The 24,614-nt window shown below is 39.6% G+C and overlaps 1 protein-coding gene across 1 annotated transcript in view; it reads right to left on the reverse strand.

Annotated features, from left to right (window-relative positions):
• PKP2 (plakophilin 2) overlaps nt 1-24,141 on the reverse strand; it is a 42,602-nt gene extending 18,461 nt beyond the window's left edge. Inside the window, exons 1-5 of the mRNA XM_027711594.2 lie at nt 23,888-24,141; nt 16,731-16,843; nt 13,628-14,322; nt 7,743-7,881; nt 4,613-4,820 (exon numbers count right to left, since the gene is read on the reverse strand). Of these exons, the coding sequence (XP_027567395.2) occupies nt 4,613-4,820; nt 7,743-7,881; nt 13,628-14,322; nt 16,731-16,843; nt 23,888-24,101 (1,369 nt within the window). The 5' untranslated portion in view covers nt 24,102-24,141. The remainder of the gene's footprint in view (nt 1-4,612; nt 4,821-7,742; nt 7,882-13,627; nt 14,323-16,730; nt 16,844-23,887) is intronic.
• Nucleotides 24,142-24,614: the final 473 nt, after the last annotated feature.

Genomic DNA, 24,614 nt, shown 5'->3' on the forward strand with positions numbered 1-24,614 from the left:
TTGCTGGAAATCTGCTGGAAGACAGGAAATGCCCATTACCAAGTTTTTCTAACACTTGATAGCAAAATTTCTCACCAGTTTGTCGTTACTGTCCAGACATTAATCACTAAGCAAATCATTAAGTAATGCTACAAACCTTGTCTATTCACAATCTCCCAAACAAATCTTAAATATAATATTGCATAACTTACTAGATTTGCTTATGTTCTATTCCAACAGGTGACAATTCTTTTTAAAGTACTCTTCCCCTGGAAAACGACACGTATTTCTGCTTTTCACTACAAAGACATTCATTGTTTCCTCAGCCTGCTGCTCTAAGTTTACAGACCTCCTTCTCCACACACTGGCAGAGTATTAGTGAATGTTCCTTTCATCAATTCACAACAGAAAATGCTTCTTTTATATCTCCTTACACTTTGAATTTAATTTCAGGTATTGTGAGAAATAATAAAACCAAAACAAAAGCCAGCCAAAAGCAGCCCATTCCTTCTTTTGGGATCAGCTCTTCAACCTCTGAATTAAAGGATAAAAGGAAGAATCTATTTTCCTGAAGGAAAATAAGCCATACGGCAAATCAGACAAGCAATCCAAAGAGCATTGTAAGGGAAGCAGGTTAAGATAGAATGGCAAAAATGCAAGGAACGGCACAAGGACAGAATATAATTTCAAAAAGAACAAAATCATTTTTAATTGCCGATGGATACCTAGAATAGAATTGTCAGAACAGAATTTGAGATGTTGCTTACACTGTATATTTTCCAACAAAAATCCTACCTTTACCCACAGGCACTGTATCACTGGGCTGAGAAGGATTCTCTCAGTGGCATTTTGGGTGTGGATGAATTTGTTCACATTAGAAAATGTCTTTAGGAGTGGGCTCTTTCCTTGCACCTATGCTTAATGTACTCATAGGAGCATAGTTTTCCCTTAGACGGTTATTTGGAAAAATGGGTGGGATCTGCTTTTAAATTTATATTTCTTTTAATGACAGTTCTGCTTGTGCTGTAATCTTCCCTGCAGGAAAAATTTCCTTTCATTTCTTGTATTTATGCTTCATGATAACAAGATCAAGAGGTTAGCTACTCCCTGAAGGCTCATCTGGCTTACCTTCAAAAGCTAATATTTTTTTTTTTTTTCCATGCCACAGCCATTTTACTTTCTGTTCCTCAGTATGTTCTCCAAATACTATAAAATTCAATTCCTGTCTTGGCTCTTGTGTTGTCACCAAGTGACATCCTCTCCTACTACTTACGAGTAACCTCATTCCTTTCCTAAGAGACTTCTAAGTAGCTTGTCAAAAAGTCAAAAAGCCAAAAAAAGGACAAAGCCTATGTTCCCTTTACTTCACTTGTATCAATGATTTCATGAAGTCAATTCAGTCAGTGTGCTCTTGAGTAGGACTCATTCACCCTATGAAGAGGCCATATAAGCACAGAAATTGCAGAGAAACCAGGTAGCTATTTTCTGCACAGGGGCCTTAGTTAAACTGGTCCATAGCAGCTTTCAAACCACTTTCATAGGCACAAAGCCACTGTGGTGGGGGTTGTGGTTTGGTGCTTTTTGTTTGTTCTCCTGGGACGCACAGAGCATGAGGCAGCACACAGCACTTGCTGTAATCAGCATTTATCTCCATACACTTTGATTGCTTTCAGTCTTTTCATAGGACAATTCAAGGCACACTGCATGACTGTGCTCAGTCTGTATTCCTCAGGTCTTGAAGAAAATACAGGCCATTAAAGTATTCTTTGAGAACATATGATGTAATATGGCTTAATGTTAGGCAAGTGCTTGTCTGTATTAACACTGCCAGTACTAATAAGCCAGCGATCTTAAAAATAAGCTTTTAAGGCTGGTGTTTACTTATGTAATGTAATTTTCTGAGAGGCAATGAAGTACAGTATGAGAAAACTTCTGTGTCTCTGAGTTTTAACTTCCTTCTCTCCAACAACTTCCTTATCTTCATATACTTTTGTCAGGTGGAGTGCTTTGGTATCATGCTTGCTACACAGCAACAGAAACAAAAAGCTTCCCTCTGCTGAGCTTAGACATCTTTAATAAAGAGTATTGCATCTTTCAATCCTCGGTCAGGAGTCTTTCACCTCAGCTCAATGAGGGATTATCAGGCACCAAGCTGATTTTACTCATCTTTTATGGGGAAAGACATTCAGGTAAATATCAAATCACACATTTGGAAGTCCCTAATTTACAGTCAAAGTAGGCAAGTAATACGTATGATGTGGAAAGAAAAATGGACTTCTCGTGCTGACTGGGTGGAAGGCCAAATTTTCCACACTAATCTTTTCCCGGAAGTGTTACAACACTGCAGAGAGATTGCATGCATAGCTGTGATATTCCACTAGTCCTGCAGGAAGCCAAAGGCAATGCAAGAGGAGAAACAAAGCTTGTAGGTGAGCCATCAGTCAGACAGGGAAGCTGTTGTTCAGCAGAATTTAACTATTTTGTTAGAAAGGCAGTCAAAGGTTTGCATTATCCTTGGAAGAGCCTTGTGTTGCAGCCCTTCTCAGGCTATGCAGGAAATCTGACAGGGCAGTAATTCCAGTGACTCCTAGATATCACCGTACATGCCAAGATCATCTGGAAGCAATGACCCAAGTTAGCATACTTATAACAGTGACTCTCTATCTCCTGTCTGCAGCTCACTCCTTGCCTGTCTGGGAAAGAAGGTGGCCAAAAGCAAAGCTAATATTCTCATAGAAATTCATTCATCCAGACTGCCCTTTGCCCTGTAGGCTCCTTGCAGCTTATTAAGGAGATGAAGAATTGTTCAAGTGATGGCAAAAAGTATGCCCTGGTGCCATTTTCACAAAGGTACTCTGTACTTCCTCCTGACTGCACATTTGGTCTTGAACAAAGCAAGAAATACTTCTCTCTTGGCATATTTTTAAAGCCATCCTTTGCAAGACAGAGGCACGAAAGCATATCACAATATTTTGCTTTACACAAGCTATCTCATCTTGCTTGATATTGCTTAAATATTTTGTTGGTGTCTTCTTTGTTTTGTAGGTAAATATTCATGTTCAACGACAGGGGTAATTGCAGAATGAAGATGAGCCTTCATCCAATTCCACACTGAAGGGGAAGACAGTACCATTCACAGTATCCATGTGAGCTATCCTGCACAGTCAACAGTTTTGTCAGAAATGATGGAATTGTTAGCAAGGAAAGAGCATTGGCTTTCTGGCCACTGTATCACCATTTTCACTGCTTACCTCACTGATCTGTAACAGCACAGAGAGATAACACACTATACAGTAAGTTACTAAGTGACCCAGTTGTGCAACTGATGAGTGTGAAAACCTTTAAAACATTTTAATGTTGCAGAGCTGTAGAACTGAGCCAAAAGAACCAACAATACAAAGCTTTGTTCTCCAGCTTAGGGAGCAGAGTATTTAAAATACTTAAAAGAATGCAGAATTACAGAAGGTCTTGACATGTCCTTGCTTCAAGGCAGGGCTGCTTGACACCTTCTGTATCTTTTCAAGCACAGTTCTCTTAATAGCTTTTGTTCCTGGTATCTTTAAAGTTGACTTGAAATAAACCTCCATTCATTTATTCATAATGTTTTCCATTTATAAAATATAAGCCTGCTCTTCCTTTGCATGCCAACGAGAATGAATGTGGGTCACGAGCAGATGAATTCCAACAGACACATTATGGCTACACAGGACTGCAGGGATGAGATGGCTGGCACTTTTTAAAGGGCTGCTGCAAAGCCAACAAGGCAACAACCATAGGTTTCTTTTTGAGTAATGCTGGACTTTTCCTCCCACCATCCCTTCTGCTACACTGAAGTACAACAAGAGGTGTAATATGGGGTGTCTGATCCAAAGGGTTTTTCCTTCAAATTTGCAATGGGCCCTACTAATTAACAGTTCTTCCTCAAGGTTATTGGAAGTAAAAGCATGAGAAGACCAGCCCTGCAAAAACAGAATCCAGAATGTCAGTCACTCCACTGATGGTGCTATGTGATCTTTGCAGTCAAATGGCTGCCTGGGAGGAATTCTCTCCCCTGTACACAAAAAAGAAACATGCTGTTGCTGTGGTAGAGCTTTCTGCTAGTCACAAATCCAAGAAGACAAGACTCATGTGCAAACTGCTGGGAGTGGGAGAGCTCAGAGCAGAAATTTGGGGCAGTAGAGTTTGTGGTGAACACAACAACCATTTTCTGTCCATGGCACCTGACAGTTCTGGGTGACTGTCTTCAACAAGGAACTCCCAGTAGGTGCTGTCAGCATAGAGTCAAACAACAAAGGCTGAGTTGCTGTGTAAATAGCAGCAGCATTAATTACAGTCCCAGTCACTTTCTTTTCTGGAATATCTAGGACTTTAAGCTTCCTGCAAACAGACTCATATAATTTCTGAAGGAGCTTTAAGAGGGGAAGTTGCAGTTCCTCATCTCTTTTTATTGACTGAGAGACTGGTCTTGAGTAAGAACCTTGGAATTTTACCCTAAGTAAATTGCTTAGAATAGGTGACAATGTTCTTGTATTTAGTCACTAAATACGGGCCTAAGTAAACAATCATGTGCCTCTCCCGGAAAGCTTGTGCATTACTTAAAGCACTTCATGTTTGACTGCACAGAAAACACTACCTGTGATTTGTTTCTTAGTCTCTACATCCCTGGTGTTTCGGAGTAGGCGGAGCAAGAGTGGGATCCCTTTCTGCTCTGACACTTCCAGTTTGTTGTCATTGTCCTCAAACACCAAGTTTCTCAGAGCACCACATGCTGCCCGCTGAATGTCCTCATTCTGAACCTCAAGAAGCTGTAAAAGTTTGGGGATACCACCAAGTGAGAAAACCTGTGAAGGAAACAAAACACAGCAGAGAATAGTTAGATCCTGTAAAAAACAAACTCCACTCTCCCCCTAGCCCAGCAAATATTTAAATAGTCATAGGGACTTCTTTCATTTGCTACTATTTGAAAGACTTGAAGCACAAATCATTAATCATTTGCACATGACTGCTAACTTCTGGTCTTTTATATGACTAATAGTTAAAATTAACTAAGGCAGGCATCATATTTTGATAATGTAAGAGAATGAAACTAAATATTTTCCAGCCTTGCTGCAGATTTGTACTCTCTGACAAGACATTTAATCTCTCTGTATTTTAGCTTCCATGTTGGTGAAATGGGTCTTTGAGATTTCATTCTGAACATTGATAAACTGTTTTGAGATTTCTATATGTAAAATGTTCCTGAGATGCCAAATTTGGTGTTTTTCCTCTTAGCAGCTAGCCTGATGAAAAGACAGTATTTTTTCTCTATTAACTTCTGTGCACTTATCAAATAAGTGACAGTGTATCAAATAAGAACACATTATACTTAGTACTTCTTATCTGTGGCATACTGAGAAAAAATACTAAACTAATAAAATCTAAACATTGTAAGTCAGCTATCTACTGAACCACCCTCATTTAACAAAGACTACTTTTCAGTGTCTAATTCTTTAGAAAATGAGGTTTTGATCATAAATGAAGACTTTAGAAGATCTTATTTTACTGCAGCTGTATGGAAAAATAAGTTTCCAAGTTCTACATGTTGTGGCAAATGAGGAATTCCAGTGATGTGCCACAAGCAAGCCTTGGCTCATTTAAGAACGAGTTTACTATGAAAAGTACCTTACATTCATGTACAATTGAGAAAGGCTTCCTCCAGCATCTCAAAATGCCATATGGTTTTGTGGACAAACTCATCCTTGTGTATAATCAACAGCATGTGAAAGACTAAGAAATCTGATACAACTGTTTTGAGCAGTCCAGAGTTTAATGATAAAAAGAATTGAATGCAACTGGCAGGTGTTGGCAACACAAAGAAATGGAATGTAACATAGTCTTTTGCCCTTCATGTAGCAAACTACTCAGCCTGCCAGCCTTTCCTCTGATTCAGCTGTACAAAAGGCACAGTTTCTTGCTACTGCACTGCTGACCTGATTCCCTCTGCAATCATTCCATAATCATCTCAATGCTAACAGAATGAAACACAGAAATATATATCTTGAGGGAAATGGAGCATAGAGGCACATCAACCTATTTTATTACAGTAGATCAGCCCTTTTGACACTGACACTGTAGTTGGTTGGGGTTTTTTAAACATTTATGCAGACTTTCTGTTGGTAATTTTAATGCATTTATAGCTCTTGTAAAAGAAGTGGTGCTATTTTGACCTAATTTGCAAAGGATAGTTTACAAAACCTATTGACTGGTCATTCTAAATTTTCACTGGTAGACAGAATTCACCAAAATACTGTAAGAACACCAGTTCACAAAAAAAAGAAAAGCCACTAAACCCACAAACTATCAACTATCAGGGAATAAAGCATTGTAAGACAAAGGCTGAAAGGCTAAAAAGGGGACACAAAACAATGCCAATTGAACAAGTGAACAAGTCTGACAGGCACCAAACAGAAAAGCTCAGCTAGGATATGTGGCATAGACAGGAAAATAGGAGAAGGCTTTAGGCTGACTGCTCCAATTAGAACACTTTTACTCACGCACTTGTTTTCCTGGGAAGCTGCCTGAGAGAGGTCTGTATAATAAACCACCTTCAAACATGAAATTCTGAAGTTCTGTCCTCAGTCTGAAGTTAAGGATGCTACCTGTACTGGTGTTTTCTTCCAAAACAGTCTTTGATATACCATAAAGCAAGTTAAAAGGACTGAATGATGTTTGGCTGTCACTGAACTGGACTGAATATACATGGAGTTAAGGCTGAGGTTACATATGAATGATACTAAGCATATTACAAACCAAAGCAGGTGTAAAACTGTCTTTCAATAGTTGAAATAAACTATCACCTTACACATTCATGTACAGAACAGAGAGACATATTTGTGTCCAATAGGGAAAGAAAAGGAAGAAGAGAATATATTTAATATGTGCTTTCAAAGAACTCGTAAGAGACCTAACAAGTGTCTTCTAAGGGATTTAAAAAATTTGGTTAAGCTAAACAATGTATTAATGCATTTGTGCAGTCCCGGAGAGCCCTTAACATTTTGGCTAATCCATGCACTGTATTAACACATTTGTGCACTCCTAGCAAATCCTAAAGATTGGATAAGTTTGTACTCTACTCCCAGACTTTTCTTTTCTGGGATATTTTTGTACTAATGGTGTTAGTGTGCCAGTCAAAAATGAGAGACAAGAGCAATTATAATGACAAAAAGTTCAGAGTCTATTTATAAAGGCTGAAAGAACTATGTTTTTTTGGCCTGAAAAGGAGCAAATTAAGTGGTTTTTTCACTTTGCAGCCTCAACATTTATGAAAAACCATCCAGACAGGATAGAAACTAATCAAATCAGTTTGAAAAAGGGAGATTTAAGTTATGCTTTTAAAGTTATATCAGGAATAACTGGCAAAGGTAGCAAAGCTCTTTGACTGCTTACAGCAGCTTGTGGAATCCTAATCAATGGGTTGATCTGGAGGTTGGTCCTAAACATTTGTAATTACCCATGGTTTGAGTGAATTTTTACCCTACATTTCTATGTCTCCTACCACAAAATGCTAAAGCCCAAATTTTTGCAAGCATAGACCCAGTCCTGTTCCATGGATTTAAAAGGGTCTGCAGCATAAAGCATCAGTGTATTTTAGGGAAAATATCTAACATTAGTATCCTATAAGGTTTCTTGGGTGCCTTTTTTCTCTTCATGCTGACATAGTGCCATACAGTACAGAAAGCTATTTTCTCTATCTGACTGTAACTGGTATAAAAATAATTACTTACTTTTCTTCTGGCATCTGCTTTCTGGAAGCACTCATGCTGTATGAAAGTCACTGCAGCAAGAATCCTAGGTGTGGACTGTGTATTTTCACTCTTCAGTATGTTCACTGCACGCTCCAGTGTCATCTCCACTTCTGGGCTCCTTAAAAGTATAGACAGAGGAAATAGGGTGAAGCAAGAGTGCAGAAAAATTATCTTTGTCATAATACAAGGATTTTTGTATTTTCAAGTAACTTTAGATTGTCTTAGAACTTTTTTTTCCTTTCCAGTAGCAGAAAGTATTAAAAAAGCTGGGGAAGAGAAAATCATAAATGAAAGTGTGGCAACAATGAGAAGTTCTGGAGAAAGTCATGCTTCAAATTATAAAAACAAAATGGAAACGTTAGTGGATGTTTTTATCAGTGTTTCCATCAGTTTCCATCCTTTCATCACTGGATGAAGGACAGGATGTGGAAGGAAAGATGAAGGAAGTGGATGAAGATCCAAAGAAGGCTATAACCAAAGCAGAGTGAAGATCATGAAGACACCCTGATGTTTTCCTCAGTAATGTGATGATTGCTTTTTTACATTTGTTTTCATGCCTTCCATCCATTTCTTAGTTCCGAGAATACATATATGCAGGACAGCATATTTCAAACTATAGAAGTTGTTCTAGTTTGAAATAGATGGGCAAAGCCTTTTTTTCAGAATAAAAATAGCACTCATTAAACTGAGTACGTACATCGACTGTGGGAGGATTAAAAATAAGCATGGCTATTTTCCTCTCAACTTCCAGCATGTTTGCTTAAATGATGATTGTGTTAGACAATCATATAAAAAAATGGAAAGAGAGGTCACCAGACACATTTTTTCCCAACTAAATGGAACATAAAACAATTCATGGCACATTCAGGTGCATTAGCCATGGTGCAGGTGGTTATGCTCCCCAGACTTTTATTTACTTTTTGTTTCAAGTATGTTCCACCTAGAGAAAAAAAAAGGGGGGGGGAGGGGAGGAGGAGGGGAAGTGGACAAGAATATGAGCATTTTATTTTTTTAAACCAGATAGTTTTGTAATACCAGATCCTCTGTTGCCCAGACAGGGATGAGAAGGCAGTCTGTGAACCCCAGTGAAACAAGTAGTCATTGGCAATAACTCTCTACTTCAGACCTACCAGAATGATAATGATTTACTTGATAATCATCCCAGTAAATGAACCCAAAGTTAGAAATATTAACACAATTACCATTGATGTTAAAATAGGAACCAGGGAAATAAATTGGCTTAAATTGAAATTTTAATTTTTTTTTTCAATTAACTAAGTAGAAATATTAAATAATAAACAATGTTCAGGAAAGTGAAACACCAAATGTTTTGATATTGAGAAGAGAAACATTCCTAAAGAATGTGTTTGTGGACTGCACCAGGTGTCACCCAGTTCTTCAGCTCTGAGACTGGCTCCATAATGGACCTGCAGGAGTGAAAGAGCTTGGAATTCCAGACTTGCCCAGAATGGGCTCCAGGGGAGCAATGCAGACAAACCAGGCAGAAATCAGGCAGGTTTCTCACAGGGAATCTTGCTATAAATGCACTGAAATCCAACTGTTTCCCCCAAAATATTTATGATGTACTCATGAGCTCTGAGACAAAAACAGATTTTGCTGGAATTTTTCTTGCAGCTACACTGTAAATTGACATCTGCTGCTCGGTTTTGCCAAGGCAAAACCAATTAGTATGGTTGTAAGGACAGTAAAGAAATGGAGAATTTTGATTGATTGCACCTGTTGCAAATGAAATTATACACCCATACCCTGAGGTTTCTACCTGCTTTTATATTTCTTTTTTGGTATAAATATGTTATTTCTTGTCTTCTTCTCTGAGTTAGTGTTTTGAGCAAATACACTGTATGCATAGGTGCTGAGGATGCTTGTGCAAGAGAAAGATGAAATGAAGGGGACAGCGTGTTGAGGATGTCAATGGAGAGGTTAAATCAAAGAGAAATTAGACAGAACTTTGGTTAGTATCTCTAGTGCCTGGCAATGCTTACAGCTTCCAGATTTTCAGGGTTTACTTCCGGCCAGATTTAAAACAAAGTAGTTACTAAGTTACTCTAAATTGTAAGTAAGGTGAATTGATCAGAAACCTACTTAAAGACCTCAAACAACGAGTGATGAAAAAAAGCTAGATCATAGTTCTCCTTCTTACTCTCTGTGGTGGAACAGAAAAGCAGGCTTTCCAACCTTGGGTTTTAGTCACTTTTCTTAAATCAACAAAGACCCTGTTATACATGTGCACATATGAGCATGTCTACCTGACTGCCAGTCACCACAATAATTTTGGAGCCCTTTGCCCAAAGGACTATAAACATGTGCCTTTCAAGGTCAAAACTGCTGCATGCATCCCTCATGGGATACCAGAGAATCTATGTGGAAACTCAACCTCAGGATGCCAAGGGTGTCCCAGAGTAGTTAAGGTCCATCAGCAGTGCCTGCCAGGCTGAGATGAACACAGGGACAGCCAGACTGCATTTCGAAGTGCTGGGGGTGTAGATCTGCACTGAGACTGACAGCAGCTCACTGTTCACTGGTTATCCCTTCATGGCTGATACTCCTTCAAGCAGCAGGCAAAAATATTTCTCTCCTGTTGCGCACTGCCATACTAAGCTCGTTCTTCACTGGATAAAAATAACATTCCCTAATGTTTTCTCTGGCAGCAATAAAGGATGCAATACAATCTTTGACCCTCAATGGTGTTCATAAAGTTACAACACCCTAACTCTCGTGAAAATAGAATTTGATGGAATGATTCTACCCCACCCTCAAAACATTTACAGGCAAACTTAATAGCAATTGGCTGATTGGCATGTGTCATGACACTGCAAACAGTCAGTCAGGAAATGGTTGTTAAACAGAACAATGATTTGACAAGTTCTGAATTCACCTTAATTGCCAAAATATACCATTTTTGAGATATATACATACATAATAATTTTGTGACAGCTCTCAGCACATTTAGAGGTCAGATTCTGTAAGCAGCTGTTTCTCAGACAGCTTCACGCTGAATCTATCTCTTTCCTAAGCTCTTCATCACGAGGATTCTTTTAACTGATTCACTTCACCAGAAGATACACAGATAACATCTCTATACTCTGATTTTTTCTACTTTTCTTTCATAGCATGAGCTAATTCTTTTACAGAAAGTTTGAAAATGCTTTTATATAAATTTCGAATGCTGTACACAGCTAGTCCACTACTTCTCTCTAACCTTGCACAACTATTTTACATTCTCTTAATTCACCTTGGAAAGCCCAAAATCGTGATTTGCATAAAAAAAGTATAAATTTCAGGAAAAATTAATTTACTCCAAAGCCAAGTTTATCTTTTTTTCCCCTTTACATTACTAAGGGAGCGACAGGTAATATGTCAGACAATGCAGATTTAAAATCAGAGAGAATGGGAAATGACAAGAACTCTGAAAGTGTCTACAAACTTCTTTACCTGAGAAACCTTGTCAGAAGAAACTATTGTACTACTGGTGGGATGATGGACTTAAGTGAAATACCTCTGACTTGACAGTGGTGTATGCTGCACAGTAAAATGTTGTCTAGTGTGGTTTAAACAGTAAACTGTGTGTTAGCTAGATGAGGTTGAACCAGAATGTACTACAAACAAAACAGGACTTCTGCATCCAGTCCTTCCAGTGGTGAGACTCACAAGAGGACTTATTAAATGTGTAATATAGGTGTTGACAACAGTAATAATGTAGGTGGATATCATACACATTATTACATAAACACGTAAGAAATGCTGACTTCAGTCAGCTAAAACGGCTACAGTTTCTTCCTTATAATTTAAGAATGGTGTAAAAACGGTGAAAGTGGTGCAAGACTTCTGCAGAATTTTAACTTACATGCTGCTTTCCACCAGCCTCTTTACTAATATTTAAGTTATTACATTTTACAGAGACTTTTTAATACTTTGGGTAAAGAGCTCCTCACTCCCCCAAAAACCTAGCTGTAAAACTAAAGGAGATTCTAGGATATTTGAAAATCTAAGCAAGATATGTAGAAGTAAATGAAATGGAAGTACAGAGATAAACAAAATCTGTAAACAGCTGCAAAGGGAACTTTAGCAGCTTTCAGAGCACTTCCAGTTGTTTTCCTCTGTAATTTCCAGCAAAAGCTGAATCTAAAAAGTGGCACTTAAAAAATTGTGCTGTCAAAAGATTTCCAATAGGCTACAAATCTCCCAGCTGAGTTCAACATGGTCTCAATCAAGCCACTTGCACAATGACTGAAGAGAGATTTTTACATCTGCAGGTATGAAAAATACTTTGGTTGATGTTTGTACAGGCAGACAACCAGACTCCAGTGTCTGCACCTGCAAAAGAAAAACCAAAATTGCTCCTAAATGTAATTAAAGACAAAAATTTCTGGTTGTTGCTCAGAAATGTATTCAAGAAGTTAAGTAAATTATTATCAGTGGGATTCATGCCTGTCTGTAAATTGTCTTACTGAGAAATGAAGTCCTCCCAGGTACCTATTTTCAACATTACTACTCTCAAATCTTTAGCTGTTGTGAGCTCTCAGATGTTTTTTTCTGGACTTACTTGCTGTAAAGACTGAATAGCTACAAGTCACATCATTAATATCAGATCTCTTAACTCCTGCATTTCCCAGCAGTGAGAATTTCAATCCATGGCAGAAGTGGGCACGATACTATATATGTTTGTAAATCTTATCATAACACATAACACGTAGTTGTCAACAGAAAATGCCTCCTCAGTGATACCAGATGATGCCTCATCTCACACAGAAACAAATTTAGAAAAAGAAGAAAGGTAGTCTTCAGAAAAACGAGCTTAACCACTGTGCAGTTATGGGAAAAGAGCCATTTCTTAATAACACTGTTGCAAATTACACTATGATTAACTTAAATAAGAAATTTTAGGATCTCATTTGGATTATGAAACAACAATAGAAACCAGAATAGACAGTGCAAGTAACCATCTCCTGTATACCAAGTGGCTTGTTCTGTCTATTGAACCTTAACAGCTCTGGAAACATTCAGAATTATTCTAAAACAAAAAAATAGTCACCTCTGAGTGGAATTTCAGAACTGATAAACTTTCTTTTTTGAAAATGAAACTGATTTTAGACATTCTGAAATCTTCTCTGGAAGGAAATTTCAGTGGGGGCAGGGGGAGTGATGTTGGCAGAAAAAAAATTCCAGAACTTCAAACAATTTTCCTGAAGTCTGGGGGCAGACTTTTGACTTTCTGGCATGGATCTAACAGGGCTTTAAATCAAGATAGTGCCCTCAGAGCATGTAGGATCTCATGGTAGTGAGAAGCTCTGGGGTATTGTTCTAGGGATGGATGGTGCTACAGAGCTCAGAGAAATTTCTGTTTATGTTTTAACTGAAGTTAATACGAAAAAGTATCCTTGAAACCACGAAGGATTTTTAACCAGAAACTGTAAATCTGCAAAAAGCTGCTTCACTGGTAAATTTCTGATCTATTCTTGTGAGCATCAAGATATCCTCTGGTCTTCTATGAGCACAAAATTTGCCAATACTATATTGTGTACTGTGACTTAGGTTGTAAATTACTCAGTGACTACTTATAGTGTTATAAAATTGATTAACTCTTGGCAAAAGGGGGTCCCAAACCTAGGCAGGAGGTGTGGATCCTGCAATATGTACATACATATACATTTTTTCTCCCTTTCCTCTGTTGCACTGGCAGAGGATTTTTAAAAGCAAATCTCTCTGCATCCCCTGCACTGATATTTCGTACACTGTGTTGGCTGCTGAACCATAAGCTGTCAGTTTACTTTCTCTTTTTAAACAAACATGTTCCTTTCAGCTGTGACACCCCAGAACCAAAGCAGGTCCTGCATCATGCTTACCCTAGCTGAGATCCATTGATGGTGACTTGTTCACTCTGCAGGAAACCATTCCTCCCAGCTGCAGCCACAGCAGCTGTCAATGGCATCCTCTTCCCATCTGTTTCTGCAGTGACACTGGCTATTGAAGCTGGCTGGGAAACTTCCCTCCTGGTCTGTGCGTTTCTGAAAGTGGTTTGGTAGAAGCTGGACCTTACAGATTGCCTGTTCTGAGACCCCAGACGGGCAGCAGTTGGTGATCTCACTTGTCCCATCGCGCTGCCCGAGGTCAGGTAGTTTTCTTTCTCCAAAAGGTTGGTCATACTGCGACTGTTGCCTGCTTGGTGGTACAGAGGTACAGTGGGGCTGGGGTAGACACCATCCAGAGCAAAATCATTGACAGCCCCCATGCGGGAGTGTCTCTTAAAAGAGCGTCCCCTGTTCACCGAATCACGAAGAGTGTAACCAACAATCTCAGACCGAGCGTATCTCGGGGGGACAGTCCCACTTGATCTCCCGATATCTCCATGCCTCATAGAGAATCCAGGTGAAATCCCTCCGTCATAGTGAAAATCACTGGACACATATGCCAGTCTTTCTGGATTTCGTTGGGGTGAAACCTCCAGTCTCTTCAGAGGTTGCCTTTGAGCTCCCTCTTCCATTGTCCTGTAAGCAATCCTCGTCCCCCAGCCATTTGTATAAGAGGACGGTGAGGCAACCTGCTCAAGGGTGCACAAAAGAACAGGAGTCACAGTAAGATCGCAGCACTTAGGATTAATAGCAAAGAAGCCAAACCAAAAAAGCAAAGATAAAAATTTTACACTCTGCTTTTAGAATTGGAGAACAAAATGTGAACGTCACCAAAGTTGTGTGTTAAATGGGATTCTGCAACACTTCTTTTACCTGCCTCATGAAGGCAGGGAGAAGTACAGTATAAGGCACCTAATCTTCAGTTATGAACTCAAAATAGTTGCATAAGCCAATTATTTCTGGCAGTGAACAGTTTGATTATTAATGGACATTTTTCAGTTTGAAACTCCTTGGGGATTAATACCAACATCTGCTACTAAAACTAAATTCAAGGCTGTCCAACATACAGAAGAAAATGAATCAGTGAGATATTAAAAATATACTAAAGTGTCTGCATATTGATATTAACCTTATTAATATAAGGTTATTTGGCACTCCTGTTCACTTTGTGGTAGTATCTAGTAAAAAGAGATAGTCCTTTCCCTGTTTGTTTAACCTCTTAAAAATGGAGGAGATTGTATAACATTTCAAGAAAACCAAAATGACCATTTCACCATTTCAATGATTTCCCCAATTCTACAGTTGCAATTTTAGATGATTTTTCTCTTCCTGTGCCTAATGGGTATAGACTGTAATGGAACATCATCTTGCTTTATAATTTTCTCTTTTCTGAAGTCAACAAATCCACTTCCTCCAACCTTTCTTTGTAGGATGTATCTTCAAGATTTTTACTGTTTAGGTGCCATTTGAAGTATCTCCAAATTTTCTACCTTTTTCTTGTGGTTTATATTGGACACCATACTCAATTCAAACCTTCCACAAGTAGATCAACTTGGAACACTATCTGGCTTTCAAATAGAGGAATCATGTTTTTCTAAAAATCAAAGCCTCATATATTCCAGTTTCATGTTATAATAAAGTTTCGTAATATTAAAGGTATTTTTTAAGGTAAACTGAGGAGTTTATACAAACTATGAATTGAAGGAACAGTGCTCAGCAGATAGCTGCCAGACTGAAATCCCCTAATTTCACTGTTGAGGAGGTCCTGAGGATGATAATTGACCCACAAAAGGAGTAAAGGTTACAGGAACTGATAGGTTGAGGCAAGGATTGTTGACTATATCTGTTTATTGTAGAGAAGTTTTGCAAGGATATCTTTATCTTTTGTTTGGGGATAAGGAGATTAATGCTTTTGTGAAATACCAGACCTTGTGGCTTTTTCCAGCTTTCACATCACAAATAGTCTCTCTCTTTCCCCCCAACCCCTGTTTCCCCCCAGGAAAACTGTATTATTTTCTTCTGATTCCTATGTCACCTCCAGTTTTGCTCTTGTTGCTGTCTTTAAAAAGGAATGAATTCACATAAAATATTATGGACTGGAGAATAGGTGAGAACAGCAGAGAGGAGGACACAGAAAGACATATGTTTAAGTAAATAGTTCTAACTCTCCCCATACAGAGCCAGGGCTGCTTCACTGGCTGTTCAGAAGCTGGGCTATTTCTTTTGACTACAATAAGCTATTCTTAGTAATCTAAAATTAAGAAAGAATTGCCCTCTCCATAGACAATTATTTATTAAATAAATATTTCTGTTCTCAAGCTGAATTTCTTTCAGTTGACTAATGTTGATCATGCAGCAGTGATGCTATTGAGCTGTGTTGATTTCCCAGTCACATGGTTGCTCCCTCAAATAGGTTCATACCAGTTATAAGCTTTGTCACAAACCCTGCAGAAAACCAATTATTTGTTCATTCAGGCCATGAACCCAAGAAAAGCTGGTCAAAACAACATGAGAACTTATGATTAGATGGTTTAGAAACACCATTGTATTGCAAGGACTGTACTGCTGAAATTCTTGTAAGGCTAAAAGAGGTTACAACAATAGTATTTTAAATTATAAGGAACACTATACCTGTCTTTGTGAAACTAAAGCAATCTGTTTTCCTTTGGGTTTGGATGCTTAATTCTGTTCAACAGGGCAGCATGGCCTCTAGCTGCTCTGAGGTACGGATGTGCTGATTGAACTGCTGCCTGGTGGGATGGATAAACTTGTCACAGCCTTTGCCTTAGTGGAGTGTTAATATGATTTTTTGTTTTCTAACCTGATGCCCATTCTCACAAAACCAACAGGGTTGCAAACAGCCTGTCTGTACAACTGAGTTTAATCTGGCCACTAGGCTCCAAAGTCACTGGAAGTGGGGTAAAGCATTAGGAGATTTCAGTTGTAAAAACCTCATTTTCTAGAAATCAGGTTTCAAAAAGAAAACAAATAAGCAACCAAACCTTGTAACACCATCTAAATGCTACTATTTGTGGTAACAAAATGAATAAACAGTGCACATGATATTATATTTTTTTCCATTCATCATCTTACTCACCTGGCTTGACTGGTAATATGAGAAACCATAGGGAGTTCTTGGTGCAAAATCATTTTCAGTAATCCCCATGTTATAGACACGCTCTGGAACACTGGATGCACGGTGCAAGCTGCCTGTAACCAAAGATTGATATTAGTAAGATTTTAACAAAACATGGTACTAGTTATAGAGCAGGAGATACTAGGGAAATGCAGTAGTGTGCACTGCCATTAATATATATAAGCTGGACATTGAAGAGGGAAACAACGGGAAGATGTTTGCATTTGGTGTATCACATTCAAAACATGGCTAAGCAAAGCCTCCTGGGGATACAAGTCTTTTTTTCAGTTCCCCATATATTTTATATAATCTTCTCAGTGCTTCATCCAAAGAGGACAAAGAGTCCACTAACATATTCTATGGCTTATGGAGGCACGTGGCATATGATGCTGTAAAGTTGGGTTGTTCATTGATGCTTCAAATCTGCAACTGAAAGGTTCACTAAGCCTCCAAATAATGTAGAAGATCCACAGTGTATCTGCTCTGATTCTTTTCTGCCATGACCCAGCTTTGAAAATAGAGCAGCACATGGGGATTATTTCTTTCATTAAAACCGCAAACAAACCAACCAAAAACTTCAGGCTGTTTCTTTTTTCACTAATACAATGCATTTTCAAAGAACAAGTGCTCCTATTAATGAAAACTTTTAAAGCAACAGATACTGCTGATATAATTATCCATGAGATTTTCATGCTACTGTGAGAATCTGCATGCAGGAATATAATTAACACAGGTTTAAAGAGGTGAAAACGAAGTTGAAAGCAAGATATACCTCAAATCAGTCATAAATGGGGCCAGTGTGTGCTGCAGAAGTTTGGGCTGAACAGATAGCAGTGGTCAATAAAGAAGTTAACTGGCCATCAATTTTCAAAATAGCAGGTATTACCTGAAATACTGCAGAAAAGAAATCTAAGGAATGAATCACTAACTGGACCAAACAGCTGAAGTCTCTGCTCCTAAAAATAGCAGGAGACCTATGACTATGGGAATTCAGGTCCCAAAAACATACCAGCAAGTGGCTGTTGGGGTGTTTGAAAGCACCTCGTGTGTGTGTGCCAGAGCTAAGGCCTCCAATGCATGCAGTTAGATTCTGGGCTTCTTTAGGTGCACAACCCTAGAAAGCTCAGCACATCTGTACATTTTATCCTTAGTGTCTGCAGTTAGTAAAGGACTCAACAAGGATGAAAATAAACCCAGGTAACCATAATAACTTATGAATTATTCTCCCTAGCACGTAGCTACCTGGGCAAGTCCAAATTTGTGTATCCTATAATATAGTATAATACAATACAATATAATGGCAGACTGCAATAATTTGAGGCCTAATTCAATCATACTTTGCAGTTATTTTGCTTATTTAATCATACTTTCCAATTTTTTCATTTTGGCCACACGAGGCAGATTTAAACACGTATTAAGTGATTTGTTAAGACACATTCACAGTAACTTTGCGTCATGAGAGTGGAATGATGCAGCTTGGTCAAACTCATGATTTGGATTGTAATAATTCCTTTGTGACATTACAAGGTTACCAGAGCCCAAGGGTTACCCGAGTACATGAGAAATCAGTAAGAGGAAACTGTTCTCTTATACTGCAAAAAATTCTGGCTGATGTACGCCAACATCCAAAGCCTACAAATTTCTATAAATCTCTCATTTGTGTCATACAAGACAAAATGTACTATTTCAGGTGTCCAATAAGAGTCTATCTTAGCCTATCCCCCGTGCCTGCTTTTTTAAAGATTCACTTTCTTCATTGCTGCATAATAAAGTACTTCCATGAAATAAATAATATAAATTACTGTTTCTTTACAGTTAGTATTTTTTGTCCTGTTTACTACACTTAGTGAGAAAGTACTCCCAGTTATTTATCTAGTTAGGGCACAATGACCCTTTGAACAAGTAATTTTTGTATATTTTAGGCAACTCTAAACTTGTCTTTACTAATAATACAAAAAAGAGGAGAAGATAAAAATAACAAGGCCATCCATGAACTAGCTAGGATAAACTACACATCTAACAGTTCCCTCTTTGCAAAAGCAAAATGCAGTCAAACAGAAATTGTAACATGTAGTTATCTTCAACTAGCCCTCTTTTTTAACCTTCAGTCTCCCTGTGAAACTATCCATCAGTAAAAATTTTTCTCTTTCACAAACACAGTATATGTCAACTTATGGAATTTCACTTCACATTTGCAGTTGCTTGCTCTCACCACACTGGTAAATTATTTTGCCAGACTTTTACCTGTAGATTTATTAGGCAGATATAAAATGCATGTCTTTTTACTGTGAGCTCTTTACTTGTGCCACAAGTCAGTGTGTTAAAAGTGGTAATAGAAATGCTGTGTCTTTCCACGAGGTGCAGAATAAGTGACCTGATCAAAACTTGCCTCTGCCAGGAAGGATTCCTTCAGATTATTTTCACCACACTACAAAAACCTACATGTATTTCCTACCTTGCATAGTTGCTCAGTATTACATATATTCAGAAATCATTACGCTGTCCTTACATACTCAGGGTACTGTTTTTATTTTTTTTTTCCTAAAAAAGCCATGAAAGATTGTTTTTAAAAAAATTCATATCATGGTCTCATATACTGTAACAATTAGTATTTTCTAGTTGTGATACTCAGTGTTTTAAAATCTCACAAAAACTCTCTTCAGAAAATATGCACACCATGCTCATCCATAGGGAACAAACACTATTTGAGAGGCCATAGGATACCACACTTGATTTCCAGCAGCCAGTCAAGAAAAAAATTGGTTTCCTACAGGCCCTGCATCATGTCTGTCAACCCATAAGGATATTTTAGAAAACTCAGGCATCTCAGACAACACCAGACACCCATGTGTGGGCAACTGAGTGGAACCATTTGTCACAGTCTCCCCTCTCCCCTGTCAATATGAACTGAAATAGCCCAGGAACACTTTGGATGTCACTTTGGTCAGTGGGGAAGGAAATCTAAACCCCTTTGCTCTTCTCCAAGGCAAAAATGAAAGCTGTACAAAAATCACCTGATATTGCAACAGTTATGACAAAATTTTAAGATTGGAAAAAATAATTACACTATGAGGACGGAGACAGTACGGATGACTGAGTAAAAATCCCATCTGTCTTCACAGAGGATGTCCCCCTGGATGTGACAAGCCCAACAACTCCAAAGGCCTTAGAAATTTCTCCCCAGCAATCACTGCCTATGGCTGCTGACAGATCAACCTGCTGTTTGCTCTGCTTTCAAAAACAACTATGACAAGAGGTATCTCTAAGATATACGATATATGAACAAGAGAATTATCCTCCATTAAGAAGCTCGGTGTATCAAATTCCCCTTAAATCATGTACAGTGGTAACTCTCAGCTGTGAGTCTTTTTCAGCGCTTTTGTGTTCGAACGGTTACCATCAAAGTCAAATTTTGGCTTCAAACCTCCCACTGCAGTCACCAGTGTAGCTGTACCCTGGACACACAAGTCTATTAAGGACTGTGATACTTTCATGCACCCGAGGGCCCACCTGCTGTGTGTTCACTGTCCACTCTTGCCCAGGGCAGGTGGGTGATCATATCCCCAGCAGAGACTCCTCAGTGCTTCTGGATTGTCACCTTGTAATCCTTTTTCATACTTCAGCACTCATGATAGACTAAAGACGGTGACATTTAAGAATGGCACATCAAAAAATTCATTGAATCACTTCATCTAGAGATCACAGAGCCCTCTTTTTTGATTGTGCTCCTTCATCACTCTGCCAGCACATGACTGGTCCCAGAGGAGTTTTTCTAATATTTTGTGCTGGTCAGTACATTTACACAAATGCTCAAATTTAAGAAAAAGATTTCTTCTGGCTCAGGAAGCAGAGGCGAGGAATTTAATAAAACCAACAAAAATTGAAAGTCATCAATGAGGAATTTTCTTCTACGTCCTTAACCCACAAAGATATAAACAGAAAATTGCTACAAAGCAGTCATCACAGTCAGCATTCTGCAAAATAGAAGCCTAAGGACAAAAAAGTGCCCCAGCCCCCTAAAAGCAGGTCTAACAAGAAAATACTACTCAGAATTTTAGAAATTAAGAATTGTGAGGAATAAATAAGGGTCTGATTTTAACAGTCTTGTATCTGATGTTTTTTATTGGGAAATCTCATAAGTTTGAATTCTGGTTTGGGGTTTTGGTTTTTTTTTTACAAACACACTGTGTTTATAAAACTATGTTAAGGGAAAGAATCACAACACGGCCAGCAGTTCATCAGGACATTTGATTTTGTATGATATATTACTCAATTCTGCCCTGATTTTTTAGAGTGAGGAACTAATTAGGATGGTTTAAAAAGCCTACCAAAATCCAAATGGAACAAGATCAGAGGCAAGTGGACTTATAAACAGAAAAAAGTCTAATAGATTCCTAAAATGTACATAAAATAATCAAGTGCTGCATCATAGGCAAGCTGAAAAACACCAGTCATTAAAGTATATGATTCTGAATGCCATTTTTCTTTGATAAGGCAGAACTACCTAGCAGTCCATTTCCATCCTTAAATAGCATCCAGAAATTTGATATGACTGCTTTAGTTATTCAAAACTTCTAAGGGCAGCATAATCTTTAATTTATAAAGGTTCGGGAATGGATGAATTAGAAAAGTTGCAGCTGTTGTTAAACTGCTTGAAAAGCTGTTAACAATGTTTGACAATGTCTTGAAAAGAGTTGAGGTCATATGTAACTTCAATCATTTGGCAGCAGGTGGAATCCCCAATCCAAGGATGACTTAATTTCTATTATAAAAAAGAAATACACACTCCAAAAGGGGGAAAAGGGCATGAAACAGTAAACAATATGAGGGTAGGAGGCAAAAAGATGTTTTTTCCATTTAAAGGTAAAGCTGAAGGCTAATAAGACAACTGTAAGTTCAAATTCTAAGGAGAAATTATGCTGCCTGGCAAACTACTTCTTGTGGCTTCAAAGTTTCCACTACAGTCAGTAGAAAATGGGTGTGCACAGATGATACTGGGCAAGACCTTTTCTACCACTGATTTTTCATACCCAGTGGTTATGTGCTTGTCTAATTTTAGGCATGTATGTGAATACTGTGGTTAGGTATGCATTAAGTACCTTGCTGAACAGAGTCTGAAATACTCCTGCAGATAGGACAGTTATATCACAGGGGCCTGCTCCTGCTCCCTCTAACCCTTTGTAAGTCTTCCCTGAAATGGCAAACAATATGGGGCCCTTGGTGAATGTATCCAGAGAAAGGTTATAATTCAGAGAAAGTGATGCTTTTGCACGTAAAAGAGGTCATATTTTTTAAAAAAAAAATTTAAAAGTACCCTACATATAAAAATTGAAATGTTTCTCAAAGCATAGCCGATTTTTGAGCAAGTCTATACAGAAAGCACATTGGAACACATATGCACATATATGTATATTTTTCAGGAAAGTAAACATATTAAATTCAAGATAGGCATTTGATTCACATATATATTTAAAATATACATAGAGGTACGTATATTATATATATATATGTATACATTCATGGAATGCATTCTGGTTTCATTTACTTTTTCTGAGTTTTGCAGTAGGACTAAAAAGTGCACAGTGAGTTGGGCACAAGAATACATTTGAAATATGAAAAGTTCATTTTATGCATGAACAAAACACGTTGCAGACGTGGCATTTGCCATTCCTGATCCTGAAGTTTGAAAGTTTTGGTGTCTCAGAAATGCAAGGGGTTCAAATACTTGACCTTTAGAAAAACAGAGCAAACCAGGATAACTATCCCCAAATACATCAGTTCTGTTAATGTATTCCAGAGAAGTCAAGATGACTTGGGAGGATGGGAACTCTGTCTTCATAGTTTTATGCATGGTTTAGAGACATGAGCTCAGGTTCATGACACCGTATCATCTATAAACTAGTGCTTAAAAAGCTTTTTGCAGGCTCTCTGTTGAGAGGAAAAGAAATTAAGTTACTCTAAGAGCGTTTAGAAAACATATTTAAATGACAGCAGCCAAGCTAGGGACTTGGACGTGTATCTGCACATTGCACAGCTGTGTGTATCTGTTTATGTGAGTTGTATACCTGATTTTTATGAGCAGAATATGTCCATGTCTGCACCGTGTGCTTTTTTTGCCATGAGGTGTTTTTTAGATAGAGGCCAGACAAAGAACAAGAGAACATTCCTCTGCCTGACAGGAATAGATGAGTGAAATATAAAGACCTTCGTCTCACAGCTTTTAGCAAATGAAAGGTGACAGCTTCTTTGAGGATAACTGAGCAACAGGGTATGTAGCCTGTAAGTCAGTCGTATCTTCATATTTTAAAAATAAGATTAAAGTTTCATAGTATAAAAAGTTTTCATTAATAGTTAAGACTAAGCCCCTTGGGCAGCTTGCCTTTAACCCTCAGCACCTGACAGTCACCCTGTAGGTGCCTGATGCTGGGATCGGGCCCTAGTTGGGGCACAAGGTGTGACTGCAGACTTTATTGATCGAGTCTGGCCTTCTGCCTACAAGATCTTAGAAGCACGGAGTGATTGACGTCAATTTGTATCATGCATGTCAAAGAACTGGGTAAATAATGTCTGATAGCACTATTGTTCTGTGTTTCCCATTCATGCCTTTCTCAGAGCTACTTTTCCAAACTCCCTTTTAGTTTTGTTTGTTTGTTTGAATTTCATAGTTAAACAAGGCAAAACATTTCCTATATTTCTTCCCATTTTATTTAGCAAACAGGACCGGTGGGTAAAGATAAAAGCATTAAAATAAGCACATTAAGCGGTCGCTGGATTAGAAGAATTTCCCCTCAATTCCTCCCCCTCCTGGGCAGCGGAGAGCCGAGAGCGGCCCCACCGCGCACCGAGTTACGGCGAGAGTTTGGGAGAGAGAAACTTCTGACTCACTGGGGTGGGAAAAGAGAACGGGAAGAGGCGACAGATTCGCTTTTTTCTGCATACCCGGTCACGGCCTGTGACCGGCACCGGTTGTCCCGAGCAGTCCGCACCTCCCGGGGCCGGGAAGCAGCTGCGGCCGCCCTCGGACAGCCCGGGTCCCACCCCGGACTCCCGGGAACCCTTCCCGTGCTCCCGCCGCCGCTCCCACCGGAGAGCCCCGAGGGGCCGGGGCGGGCACTCACCATTGTACAGCGAGCCCCGGCTCTTCCTGGCCAGCGTCTGCTGGACCTGCCGGTGGATCCGCAGCGCCTTCTCCTCCCCGGCGCGGTCGCCCGAGAGCTTGAGCCGGTCCTCGGAGGGCAGCGCCAGGCTGGAGCTGTCCAGCTCCCCCAGGATCTGCTGGCCCAGCACGGTGCGGATGTAGCCCTGCTCGGCGGCGGGGCCGCGGCCGGCCATGGGCACCGATGGGCTCCGATCCCGCTCCTCTCCGATAACCTGTTGCACGGCCGCCGCTCCCACAGCGCCGGGGCCCCGCCGCGCCCAGCGCCGCCCCGGGGGTGCCCCGCCCTCCGCACAGGTGCCAGGCACGGCCCGCGCCCCGCTCCGCCCATTCCCTCCCTTTCCCCGTCCCTTCTCCGCTATTCCCCTCCCCTGCCCTGCCCGCCGGGGTGAAAGGGTCCGGCGTGGCCGCCCAGCCCAGCCCAGCCCAGCGGGGCGCGGCCGCCGCCTCTAGCAAGAGCTGCCTGTCCTTGTCCTCGCCTTGGGGGAATCCCGGAGCGGCCGAGTCTGTGTGTTTGTGTGTGTGTGTGTGTGTGTGTGTGTGTGTGTTGTGTGTGTGTGTGTGTGTGTTGGTGTGTGTGTGTGTGCGTCTGTGTGTGTGTGTGAGTTCTGTGTGTGTGTGAGTGTGAGTCTGTGTGTGTGTGTGTGAGTCTGTGTGTGTGTGTGAGTCTGTGTGTGTGTGTGTGTGTG

Source organism: Pipra filicauda, unplaced genomic scaffold (assembly GCF_003945595.2).
Source record: "Pipra filicauda isolate LSUMZ 115617 unplaced genomic scaffold, ASM394559v2 scaffold2_size9829703_pilon, whole genome shotgun sequence".
Classification (NCBI taxonomy): domain Eukaryota; kingdom Metazoa; phylum Chordata; class Aves; order Passeriformes; family Pipridae; genus Pipra; species Pipra filicauda.